Raw genomic sequence first — 13,161 nt, forward strand, 5'->3', positions numbered from 1 at the left:
TGAAGGTGCTCCTGTGTCGGCAGGGACGTTGTTAGAAGAATGGAGGATGATGGAGAAGGTAGTTTTCTGGGAGAAATTATGTTCTTGCAGGAGCCTTAAGGTGAGTTCAGTTTCATGAAACTGGCACACCAAACTGAAACCTTACCAGGACGCCCACCCCTTCCTCGGGGATGCCACCAACCCGCACCAGCCCCAAGGACCCTACTGACCACCCCGACCATCAATAACAACTCTGGAGACAACATCAGTTCTTCTCAAACAGTTTAATAGCAAATAAACAAAGGAAGGTACCACACTTGGCAGATACAAAATGACTTTTTGTCCGTGTGTCTGTGCAATTAAAACAGATTTAGGTTCCTCATTGGGACAAAAGGAAAAACACACAAAAAAGGAAGGAGATTCCTTTTAAACACATACTCCCTTGCTCCAAACTTGTAACAATTTTTTCTTTTTTAATCCACTACACAAACTCTGTGATCAAGTCAGAAAAGCAACAAAGGCTCTTCTTGCCTTTTTTTTTTTTAAACCATTAAAGTAAAATCCATAATTTTCTACATAGTACAACACAAGTTCACACAAAAAAGACATTTTCTTTTGCAAATCAAAACAGGAAAGAAAGGAAAAGCTCAAACAAGGTAAAGGAAAAGCATTTCTACGGCTGAATCACGACTTTGAGTTGATTGAATCCCGTTGTTGCTGCAGAACAGACTGTGCGTTTGGTCATAGTGGCAATTTTTTTTCTCTTCACATTGTGAAATCACTTTACATTGTTTTCTAGTAGAAAAGGCAAAAAACTGTACAAAACCCCTAGTGTTAAATACAACGTTTGTACCAATAAAAAACTCACACAGGTTTGTCTCCAAAATGTAAAGTTTCTTTTTTTTTTTTCTTTTTAAATTATTCACAAAAAGCAGCTGGAAATCAGAAAGGCAGCTGCCGCTCCAGGGTCTCAAATCCATTAAAACCACCACAGAACAATTAAAACAATCAGAGAGAGAAAAGGAAAAGGAAACAACGTCCAACGTTTGGCATTTGGTTTTATCCACAGGTTTTCCCAGAGCTCCTCTTGGAATTGAAAGCAAAATAGATTGGCAAACACGGATTCTGAATACACAGGAAGGGGAGCCTCAGGGCCTTCTGCCAACAGAGGCGGCTCTGTGCAGTCAGACTGTGGGGTGCACGGCAGTCTCGCTCAGGCTGGGGTTCCTGGCCTCTTTCCACCCAATCACCCCTTCCAGGAAATTAAGCAACCTACCATGCACTGGGCCTCCATCTGGCTGCCCTCTCTTCCTAGTAAGAGTGGCCTCCAGCATAATACTAGGCAACCTGCGGGTCCCAGGGCAGAAATTCTGCCAGGATCCCTTCCTTCATCAACCCCTGCGTGGATGATGCTAACAGTGCTTCTACCTTCCCCGCCCCCCTCCCCCCCAGTACCCTCGGCTACCCCCTCTTCACCCTTCCCTGGATAATCCTACTTCCCAGCTCTCCCACCCACAGCAGCTTAGGTCTGGGTGGAACCCATCACAAACTCCTCCCTCTGCAACCTCTTACCTCCACAGATCCATCCTGTGACCTCTTGTCTCCTCTGGCCTCTCCCTCCACCATTCACATTCTTACTCAAAAGTCCCTAAGACCCTGAGGCTGGATGGTGCCACAAGAGAGGAGAGCAAGTTCCCTTCAGGGAACCAAGGAACTGGCTTGCCTGGCACCCAGGGACAGTAGCTATTTGGCTCTTCACTCAATTAAAAAAGAAAGAGATCCCTGCCCTCCCCCCGACCCCACTAGCTAAGCAAGAGCAGAGCTGTGGTGAAGAGCCAGTGTGGGGTAGTTGGTGGCCAGGGCTGTAAACAGTGTGAAGACTGTAATATTGTGCTTGTCACCTAGGGAGAAGCGCGGGCAGGTATATTGCCGCTTAGTGCACGGATGGCCTCCTCCGAGCGGTTAAGAGCACCCTCCTTCTTCGGGGCTGAGGGGCGCTCACTACCCCTAATGCGCTAAAAACCTCTTGCCCGCCCCCACCCCCACCCCCGCAGCCACTTTCTGGGTTCTACCTCTGCTCCTTGTGCCTCTCCAGGCCCCCTTCCCACCCATCTCTGAGCAGAGCAGCCAGCCTCCTGGGGGCCCCCTCCCCCCGGCCCCACTGAGGCCTGGAGGCCACATGAGGTGACAGTCTAAGTGCACAGGCAAACGCTCTAAGGGCAATAGAGGAGAAAGTTGCCACTTCAAAATAAAACAATACAATCTTGAAAAAAATAATCAACCCCGCAACAATTTAAAACAGCTTCTTTGAAACCCTTTTAAATCGGTCAGTTTTTGCACAAACTATAGAAAACAGAGAGGTGAAGGTGATATATACGAAGGTGTGAAGAAACAGCAGGAAACATGCAAAACTTGTTTTTTCTGGGCATAATCTTAGGAAAGGAAAAAATTCAAAACAAAAACACAAAACAATACAAAAACAAAAAATCAAAGCATCACATTTTGCTGTGGAGACTGTAGGAACAAGCATGGAGGTGGGCACAGCAGGGCTGAGGGGAAGGGGCCAGAGGGATTTGAAGGCTCCCTGCAGGGTCACTCCAGGGAAGAACCACAAAAGAAAAAGAAAAAGAAAAAGGGCTGGCTGGGGCCCAAAACTGCAGCCTGCGGTCAAAAAGGAAAGGGGGTTCAGGTGTTTTCTGCAGTTGAGAACTCAGAAAAACAAAAGAACACATGCAGTCTCCTCAAGCCCCACAAACTATCAGCAAAATGTGCTCAGGAGCCTCAAAGGTTTTAGTGACATCTTTTATTTCATTGTTTACTTCAAAGTTGTCTTTAAAACTAAGCACACAGAGAAACAAAGCCTAGAAACGGACTGGCTGTGTGTTCACAGAAATACAAACACCACGCGGTATGTGCTAGTAGGGCTGCTCTGAAGACAGTTACAAAGAACTGGAATCACAAAATCAAGTGGTTATCTTATGAAGTTCTAGAAAAATAGATTTTTTTTTTATATTCAAATGCAAGTTTAAATATTTCCCCTTCAGCAGTCGTTCTAGCAAAACCAATTTGGCAGCACAAAAGAAAAAAAAAAAGGAAAAGAAAAAAGAAATAACAAAGAAAGAAACAAACATAATAAAAATACACGTCAGCATCAAAGGTCAACACAAGGTCAAAGGTGAGAGTTCAAGCATCAGAGAAGCTGAAGAGACAGGGATTTGGACGATGTACTTGACGCCACATCGACATGCTTTAGGCACAACGATGAACAAACGGCAGGAATCTAGAAAAAAAAACAAACCAGAAAGAGGGAGACCCACTGAGTTACACAGAGCAATACATCCAAACAGAGAGAGAGGAGAGGAGAGGAACACTCACTGTGTACAGCCCTGAAATGAGGAGGCGGGCGGGGCAGGGGCTGGGTAATGACAGGGAACTTTTGCACATGCTAACAATGGACACAGGGAAAAGTCAAAAAGGACATGGAGGACACCAAGAAAACATCCAAGTGCCAGAGACAGAAGGGAACCTAAGGCTTGGATTTCCCCTGAGGCGCCCAAACAAGTCCGTGGTGGGAGAAGAAGATGGGTCTCTGGTGGAACAGAGCTCCAGCCTCTCTCCTCCTCAAACCCAGGAGAAAGTAGAAGACAATGGCTGGGGTGGGGGGAACTCTCTAGGGGAGAGGGCCAGGATTTCCCCTCAGTTCAATGGGGATGGCCTTGTGTTTCCAGAAATCCAAGCTCTTAGCTTCCACGCAGGCCCTGGCCACTCATGTGGGACCCAGGAGACAATGTCTGGCTGCACTCAAGGCAAATCAATTTCATGATGAAACCCAGTAAGAAACAAAACTATAGGCAGAAAACACATTTGTTAGGTGAAACCCCCACACAACAGAAAAGGATTGCTTAAGACTTGACTGCTAGTCTCCACTCTCCGAGCTGAACCCTTCCACACCATGAGACTTGTAGGGGAGCAGCTTCTTCACAAACCATCTTTGGCCTGGGGAGAGAACTGTGCTCAAGGGCAGCGCTACTGTGTGCACTCACCGGGCAGGGGGAGGACAACAGAGAGAAGTGCCTGGTCTCACCAGCTGGCCGCCACGGCAGCCCAGGGCCCTGCTGTGGTACACAACCCCTTTTAGAAAAGAGAACCCCACAAGCAGGTATGGAACCTCTGGGTCTGGTAGCAAAGGCAGGCTGATTGCACCTTTGCCTTTCATGTTATTCGAAAAGGCGTTTCATAAGGTCCCAGAGCCCAGGACAAATAATAGTGAAATGGGGGAGGAGGGGGAGGGGAGAGAGTGTAGGAAGGGAGTGGAGTTCTGGGCTTTGGAAAACCCCGCGATGGCCAAGGAGGAAGACGGAACAGAAGGTCAGCTATGGCAGCACCGGCAGCACCCTGGGGAGCACAGCTCTCTCCTCTGCCAATTCACAGCATTAACTCCTTCCCCTCTGGCAGATTATTAGCTGGGCTGCAAACGGGCCACAGAGAGTCAGTAGTTTCAATCATACACAGCACCCTGTGTGTACAACAATCACATTCTGGATTCTACAAAATCCTGGCCTTTTCCAGAGATATAATTTAGGTAATAAATATTCTCCACCCCGGAGCTGTATAAAACTTCTATAAAAATAGAAACGACATTCTTGGTTCCAGCCGGTTGGGATTCAGAACAGCGCCTCCCCAACCTAGCATTTTTTTCTTTTTTTCTTTTTTCTTTTTTATTTTTATTTTTTGCATTTATTTAAAAAATCCCATCATGACCCTGGAAGCCTTTGGAACAGTTTTATCCTTGAAACACAGGACACATTTCTCCCAGTGCGCGGAATTCAAGTTTACGTGGTTCAGCTTAAGAAGTATGTTTCACGTCTCTTAGAGGACAACAGACCCAAGATATCACTATGAGAAGGGAACAGCTGTCCCTGCTTCAATGGGATAATCCAACACCACCAAACTACCTGTACAACAGCAAGATGGTCAATCCCTGTCTGTGACCCAAACGGACAGCATGACAAGGAAAGAGCCCCCCCAATCTGACTTAATACCAAACCAACCCCTTGAATCTCATCTCTGCTGCTAGGGGTCAGGACTGATGTTTGTGAGGTTGAAGATCCCAGGGACCCAGTCCCTGGCCTTGGCTAAGAGTCAGATCCCAACAGGGCTACCTCTGCCCAGATGCACATTCCCAACAGCACGTCCTTTCTGGCTCTCCACCCCCACAGCATTTCTTGGAGCTGAGGCAGGGCCCAGAGGCTGTGTGGGTCACAGGCAAGGGCTGGAGTAATAAGACCTGTGGGAGGCAGCAGGGAGCTAACTGTAAGCACGAGGACAAAAATGAACATGGTAATACTGAGGTAAATGAACACTAAATCCATACGGAGGCTGTAAACGTCCTGTTGTCTCCTCTGTCCCCAAGAGCAGAAGGGGCTGGAGTGGTTAGAAGAGGGGCCTGCCTTGGGGGGAATACTACATATGGGACCCCTCAACCAAGGAGGCAAGCGCAGATTTCTCATCTTTTTAAGTAGTTAGTGCTGGCCACCGACAAATGCAGCACTCTGGCTTAAAGAGACCTTCTGATTCAGGTACACCAAGAAGCAGGCTCCTCCTCCCCTAACTCGATGGCTTTCGATCACTCTGCTCGGGAGAGGTGCCCCCTTCAGCTGGATACTATAAGCCCCTCTTGGATTTACCCTCAAGAAAAAACTATGCCTCGGGATGGAAGTGACACTCTCTGCTGTGGTCAACTACACGGAAGGAAACCAGACAGTGTCTTCCCTAGAGGCCTTGTTTAAAGGGACCTGTTAGAAATGGGCCATGTGGTCTTGAAATAAACTAAAAACGACCTGACTGGCTGCTTCTTCCTAACAGCCAGCCACCAGCCAGGCAGAGCCAATCCAACACCAATGGATGGCTGGAAAAGCTGGTAATGGGGGACGTCTCCTTGCTTTTTGCATATGTCAGGCTAATTTAACAGGTGCTTTATTCCCAGAGAACGGTCATCCCCTTCTTGGGAAAGAGGAGCAGAAATCTTGCAAAATAGGTGGCAAGAACTCAGCAGGCAGCGAGGGAGGTGCTCCAGCCTCCAGCTCCCGGGGCCGGTGGGTGTGGGTCAACTCTCCTCACCTCCAAAGGCAGCCCTGCCTCCGCCCCCCAAGGCTCTTGGGCGCCAGTTATTTCACCCACTCTTGCACTAAGGTAGATTCTGGGGTCAGTTTTTGGTTTCACTCAGTCCTCTCTCTTGGGGTAGTTTGAGGAAAGCTCTGATCTTCTTTTTTTAATGTTTCTCCATTCCCCCTCCTCCCCCAGGGCGGTTTGATGTTGGTCCTTCTCAACACACACTGGTTACAAACACAGCAAACTTTAAATAAAGAAAAAAACTTAGGATATGGCACCTAAACTCCAAAGTAAAACACTGGAAACCAAAGCACAAACTCGTCCTCTGTACGAAGCGAAACTCCCACAGAAGGCAGTAGCCGAGTCTTCAGGGCAAAGCTGTGCCTGCAGAGTGGCGGGGGTCAGGGTCCAGGGCTGTCAACACACAGCCTTAGGGCTTCGAATCATTAAGGGTGCTCCTCCCCCACTTACCAGAAGACCCTCTCACTCCAGTCTCAGAGGGGAGCACGCTCAGTAGGGCTTGCTGTCATTCTTCGAACGTTTGAGCTGCACTTTAAGCCGCTTCATGCCAATCTGAAAGCCGTTCATGGACTGGATGGCAGCTTGAGCCGAAACAGGATTGTCGTAACTTACAAAACCTGTGTGTCCAAGCAGAACCCAGGGGGAGGGGCATGATGAGGCAAGGAGATTCTGGGTCCTCCTTACACAGGAGATACCTTATGAGTGAGCACAGTCTGATATCCCAAATATCTCAGCAGGGACAAGCAATCCGGGAATTACATCACATGAGATAGATTAGGTTCCCAACTGTACCACTTGACATCTACGTGGCACTTTTAAGTTTTTTGACCAAGCTATTTCCATACATTATTATTTTTTAACCTGTGGAACAACAGTGTGGGTAGAAACCCACCATCCCTGCTACAGAAATGAAAAAATTGAGGCTCAACAAGAGGTCATGATGTCTGCCCAAGGTTGAGTTAAACAGTAACCCAAACTCAAACCCAGTTCTTCCTGCTATCATCAGCCCCTTCTCATTCTCAGTGGTAACAGTACTTAACCCTCCCAACACCAGAAGAGAAGCCAACATACCAAAACACTTGCTCAGGTTTGTCTGCTTGTCTATGAAAACCTTGGCAGACACGACATTCCCAAAGGGCATAAACATCTGCAGCAGGTCCTGATCTCCAAACTCCTGGGGCAGGTGGTAGATGAACAGGTTGGCTCCCTCTGGACCTTCAAAATACCCATTGATTGAAAAGGCATCAGTGTCAAGCTTACCCCCGCTCCACCCGCCCCAACCCTGGTACCACTGTTTCTCATTTCTACCTGCGTTAACACTGTCTGTATCCTGGGGCACCTGGGTGGCTTAGTCAGTTAAGCAGCCAACTCTCGATTTTGGCTCAGGTCATGATCTCAGGGTCCTGGGATCGAGCCCCGCATTGCGCTCTGCGGGGAGTCTGCTTAAGGATTCCCTCCCTTTGCCCTTCCTCCTGCTCTTCCTCTTTCTCCCCCTCGCTCTCAAATAAATCAATCTTAAAAAAAACAAAAAACAAAACCTGTCTGTATCCCAACAAACAGATTCGTTTGGAGAACTAAAGATTCTCCAAATACAAAACAGGAAACTGAAGAGCAATCACTGAAACAGACTCCTTCCCATTGAGGGGTATCAGAATTCGACCTTGTGGGAGGAGTGAGTGCTAGGACAATAAAGTAGGCAGACTTGTGTGTGGCGCAATAAAACCGGAGACTAAAGGCTTATAGAGAAACACAGAAAAAGAGGTAGAAAGAGATTACAAACAAAACAGGTTTCAAAACTGTGCTAGAAACTACTGGGACAGCAAGAGACTGGCAGTTGCAAGGCAGGAGGTGGGGACAAGGAATGACTACAAAGGGACATGAGGGAATTTCTGGGGGTGATGGAAACATTCTCCATCTGTGAATGTGGTTACATGACTGTATGCGTTCATTAAAGCTCACAGAGCTATATATTCCCAAAAGGGTGAATTTTACCGTATGTAAAGTGCACCTCAATAAAAAGAAATTATGTTTTAAAAAGTGCCTATGGGGGCGCCTGGGTGGCTCAGTCGTTGAGCATCTGCCTTCGGCTCAGGTCATGATCCCAGAGCCCCACATCGGGCTCCCTGCTCGGCGGGAAGCCTGCTTCTCCCTCTCCCACTCCCCCTGCTTGTGTTCCCTCTCTCACTGTGTCTCTCTCTGTGTCAAATAAATAAATAAAATCTTAAAAAAACAAAATAAAATAAAAAGTGCCTTTGATTAACACTGAGCTCAAAAATAGAATATGCTTTCCTTTTCCAACCACTTATGCTCAATGACTTTCTAACCAAAGAAGCCTTATTACAATTGCAGTCCAGCCATTCTCCAACCACCCGGCCTCCCTGCTGTTGCCAAACACATTAAAGAACAGTGCTGCCTCAGGGCCTTTGCAGTTGGTGCTCCTCTGCCCCCATTACTCTTCTTGCTCTAGATTTAGGCATGGCGTGCTTCCTTACTTCCTCTGGACTCTGCTTAGATGTGAAATTAGAGACCTCTGACCATTCTACACAAAATGCTATGCCTCTGGCATTCTCCATCCCTCCATCCCTCTTTCCCATTCATCAGTCTTCAGAGCATCATGTGGAACACCTCATGCCTTTCCTGCTTTACTGTCTGTCTCCACAGTTCTTTCAGTTCCCCTACTACCACATCCTAGCGCACAGAAGCATCTTGATTCAGAGCAGGTGAGGACGCACAATACCAGAAGTCCTTGCTGCCGTGGCAAGAGAGGATACGTGTCTTTCCCCCACATTAGTGCTTAAACCTTGCCAGCTTCTGGCCACAGAAATCCAGTAAACTACGAGCACTGAGGTGTCAGCAGGACTCTGTATTCATGCAAACCACTGTCAGGCCTCTTTCTGACTAGAAAGTCTCTCCTTATTTATGTCAAAGTACACACTTCCCAATTCACCAACACATGGGCCATACTCTTTCTGTCCCATCATCTTCAGTGTGTCCTCAATTAGGAAAAATGGAGATCAAAAAAATGAGGAAAACGCCAAATAACAGAGCTTAAAAGGGACACCCAGACAGAAAATATCCTCTGACAAGTCTGTAATCCACAGACTTTTTTTTTTTTTTTAAGATTTTATTTATTTGCGAGAGAGAGAATGAGAGACAGAGAGCATGAGAGGGAGGAGGGTCAGAGGGAGAAGCAGACTCCCCGCTGAGCAGGGAGCCCGATGTGGGACTCGATCCCGGGACTCCAGGATCATGACCTGAGCCGAAGGCAGTCGCTTAACCAACTAGGCCACCCAGGCGCCCAAGATGACTTCTTAACAACAACAACAACAACAACAACAAAAGACAGCGAAATGCTGTCAAACAGTAAGATCAGTATGCTTCTTCATCTAAAACCTGCAGCCTGGGAGCGCCTGGGTGGCTCAGTCGTTAAGCGTCTGCCTTCAGCTCAGGTCATGATCCCGGGTCTTGGGATTGGCGGGGTGCCTGCTTCTCCCTCTCCCACTCCCCCTGCTTGTGTTCCCTCTCTCGCTGTCTCTGTCAAATAAATAAAATCTTTTTAAAAAATAAAATAAAACCTGCAGCCTGATTACAGGAGGGCAAACAGAGGTTCTGATCTGAGCCACATCCAGAGAACATTCCAGAAGCAGAGTACAGTTTACAGAGCTTCTACCTTTGACAGTGCCAAAGAAAAGCACGGGTCTGACCGCCTGACTGGTCCTCTTGGCCTCTGCCCTGCCTTCACCTCTGCTGCAGGTAGAGCAATCCCCCCGCCCTCCCAGGCCTTAACTGTAGCCTCCCTTCTCTACTCACCTTCCTTCTGACTTCCAGCAGCACCAATACTCTGCTGCGTCAGCAGGTTCTGGTTGTACAGAGTGGGCAGTGCTGCAGCGGCATACTGCTGGATTCCCGAGTAGGCCTGTGTGAGGGCCTCCATGGTGCTCCCAGTGCCGTTGGAAAGGCCACTGCTCCCTAGGCCACCATTTAAAGCAGCCATCCCTTGGTGGTGGGGAAGAGCAGGATTAACATATTGGAAAGACTCGAGTGGCACCAAAAACAAACTCCAAAGTTCTCCGTTTTTGCTCTCTCTCAGCTTCTCCCTGAGAAGGACCACCCATCTGACTGGTCAGATCTCAGGACACTCACCAGGCCTTATCGCTCATGGGAACATTAAAAACGCCACACCCACGTGTGGCTCTCCCCATTACCTTTTTCCAACCCATGCAGGAAGCGATACCACTTACACATGACCTGCTCCATTTTCTCTTTGACTTTTCGGTCACTTTCTCATACAGAGTTGGAATGTGGTAAAATAAGCATCTCAGGTTTGGGTGCTAAAAGGGGTGTGTGTGGTCTAGGACAAGATGTGGGTAAACCCTATCATCGAAATAGCAGCTAATATTTATTTAAACACATTCTACATGCCTGACACTGTACTAAGCCATGTGCTCGGCACTTTACCTACGTTCCCATTTACTTAACAACCCTCAAAGTGTTCTCTTCCCACTTTGCAGATGAGAAAATGACCTTAGGTGGTATTACGTTACAGCTAGTTAAGGGGCAGAGGTGGGATTTAACTCAGGTCTGACTTGAAATCCCATGATTATTTCTAACGTTACCGGGCCACCCTGTTCATTCTAATGGTGACCTACCACGGTTGTTTAAAATGTGCTACCTGCACAACGAATGGCCTGATGACATCCAGGGGCTGTCCCTCACCTGCCAAAGAGCTGACATTGAGGCCTGCCGTTGCTCCAGCTAATGTCTGCAGGGCTCCCAGGGAGGCGATGGGATTGACAGAGCTGCTGCTGCTGGAGCTCGGTGAGGACCCTGTGATCAGAAACCCGGGTGTTAAAGTCAAGCCAACACCTGCTTCGCGTGTCAACAGGAACCAAAGCACAAGACTGATACTACTCAAGTATTCTCTCAGTGAAGAGGTTTTCAGATTCCGATAACTGTCGCATTTGACATAAAGTCAAATGACAGTTACAACAAACTAAAAATTATGAGATTTCTCTTAAGTCAGAAGATGACATTTGAAGATTAATTGTTCATAGTCTGACCCCTTTGGAAATAGATGTTAACTACTCTCCAGAATGACAGACCCCTCTCTGGGGATTCTGCCCAAGGCACACAAGGGCATGTTGGTTCCAATGACACACTTACCTGAACTGGTGAGTACGCTGAGGGGACTGCTGGATGTAGTGAGAGCATTGGTACCACTTGGTGTGTTCTGAGCTGCACTAGCTGCAGCGGCTAGAGCAGCCAAATTCTGTAACTGCATTGCATTTAACCCTGCAACATCCAAAGCAAGAGATCAGCCAGCACGTAAGGGTTCCTCGTATCCGTTCCATCAATGACAGCATACACTGGTGAAGGCTGGTCCCAAAGAGGAACTATTCTAGATAAGCTTTACAAGCAACACTACAAGCCTCTAAAAAAGATTCAGATATCACTCAACTCATTAAGAAACTTGACATCATTGCCTCAAGAGAAGATATCCAATCCAATAGCATGCCACCCCAAGTGAATATTCATAAAAGGGACTGGCAATTATGAAACCAAGACAGGGTAAGGTCTGTGGTCCACCACAAAGCCAGGTGTCCAAGAGAACAACAAATGATAAAACTTGTGGCACAGAATGGAACTGCATCCGAGCCCCTCACTCATACTTTATAGGGGATTTGCTCTTTCCAATGGAGGTGGACAGGCAGAAAACGCAGCAGGATCCAGGTGACCAAAGGGGATAATGACAGAGGAGGATGCACGTGAGAAAAGCAATAGGAGAAAGATTAAAGAAAAACCATCACTTGAATAGCAGATGACTCATTAGTAGGACCGAGGGAAAAAAACCTCCAAGCAACAGTTAAAAGGAGCAAGAAATCTGAACTGCACTGACAGTATGCTGCAAACCATTTATTAGATGATGGAAAAGCAGATGGGAGGTGGTGGTTGGGGGCAGAGTTAGTGAGAATAAAAACTGAACTACAACACAGATTTACAATCTAGCAAATTTCCAAAAACATAGCAAACTCCAAGTCCTTGAGAAAAAGTGAACCCCATCAAAATTTCTCAAATAGCAAAATGCAGTTCACTTAAGACTACCACTTTCTCAAATGCACCTGCTGAGCCTTAATCCACTGCAGAAGGGGTAGCGGCAGGGGGCACTGGAAATGCTTCGCTCCCCACCTCCACTAACTTGTCTGACAGCCCCACCTTCAAGTTTGTCTGTGGAGCCCCATCTTTTGTCATAATTTAGGTATTTGTCAATTAAGTTTTCCATGCACGTTAACAGCAACAAAAGGTAATTCACCTAATAACATGCATAAGACAGAGGTAAACTAACTGCCTAGGTTCTAGCAGTTTCTGGTAAGCCATTTGCACGGATGTTGTCTTAGGCTTCAAAGAGTCACTGGAAAAATCACTTTATTGGGGAAATAAAGAGTTCCTGCAATTTTCTCCTTATCAAAATGGCTTCAGATAGTCTACTCGTGCTAACAGCTCTTCTCCATCTTCCTCCTCAACAGAGACTTAAAGGGGTGGAGAGCATCAGACAACCCCAGAGCAATCTTGTATAGCAACTAAAAGAGCCACCTTCCAGAGACAAGGCAGTTGAGTCCTGGGATGTTCATCTCACGTTGGGTTTATGAAACGGGTGGGAAAACATCTGTTTTCTGTACAAACGGTCCAAAACTCTCAGACTGCTGTTGGCTGGGCCTCGTGGCCTGGTTGCTGCCGCTCCTCCACAGCAGTGAAACACTTACCTCCCATCGGGTGGAGGCCGCTCAGGGTGCTGAGGTTCCCAGAGGAGGCAGTCTGCTGAAGGAGCTGCAAATAAAGCTAGACATTACACCAAAAAACAGAACAAGAGTGAGAGTGAGGGCTGGTTCTGCATCTGGAATAACTCTACAGCACAGCAAAGCGAGAGTGCAGAGGCCCCCAGAGAGAAGAGAGCTGAAGACAAGAACCCAAGCCAACACAACAGAAACATGAGGCTTATGACAGCACAGGACAATACGACACGGCTAAAATCCTGCCCCAGGAGACAGTTAC

At 47.4% G+C, this 13,161-nt stretch overlaps 1 protein-coding gene across 11 annotated transcripts in view; it reads right to left on the minus strand.

The window, feature by feature from the left end:
* Positions 1-247: 247 nt before the first annotated feature.
* The window catches only part of CELF1 (CUGBP Elav-like family member 1), an 88,682-nt gene continuing 75,768 nt past the window's right edge, over positions 248-13,161 (minus strand). For 9 of the 11 annotated variants that reach the window (XM_032414129.1, XM_032414134.1, XM_032414139.1 and 6 more), the window contains 6 exons: positions 12,873-12,948; positions 11,275-11,403; positions 10,828-10,938; positions 9,922-10,107; positions 7,183-7,326; positions 248-6,728 (listed from right to left, as the gene is read on the minus strand). In XM_032414129.1, coding sequence (XP_032270020.1) covers positions 6,601-6,728; positions 7,183-7,326; positions 9,922-10,107; positions 10,828-10,938; positions 11,275-11,403; positions 12,873-12,948 — 774 coding nt within the window. In that variant the 3' untranslated portion in view covers positions 248-6,600. The remainder of the gene's footprint in view (positions 6,729-7,182; positions 7,327-9,921; positions 10,108-10,827; positions 10,939-11,274; positions 11,404-12,872; positions 12,949-13,161) is intronic. The other 2 variants (XM_032414131.1, XM_032414130.1) reach the window with 2 other exon arrangements.

This window comes from Phoca vitulina, unplaced genomic scaffold (genome assembly GCF_004348235.1).
Source record: "Phoca vitulina isolate PV1807 unplaced genomic scaffold, GSC_HSeal_1.0 scaffold16, whole genome shotgun sequence".
Taxonomy (NCBI): Eukaryota; Metazoa; Chordata; class Mammalia; order Carnivora; family Phocidae; genus Phoca; species Phoca vitulina.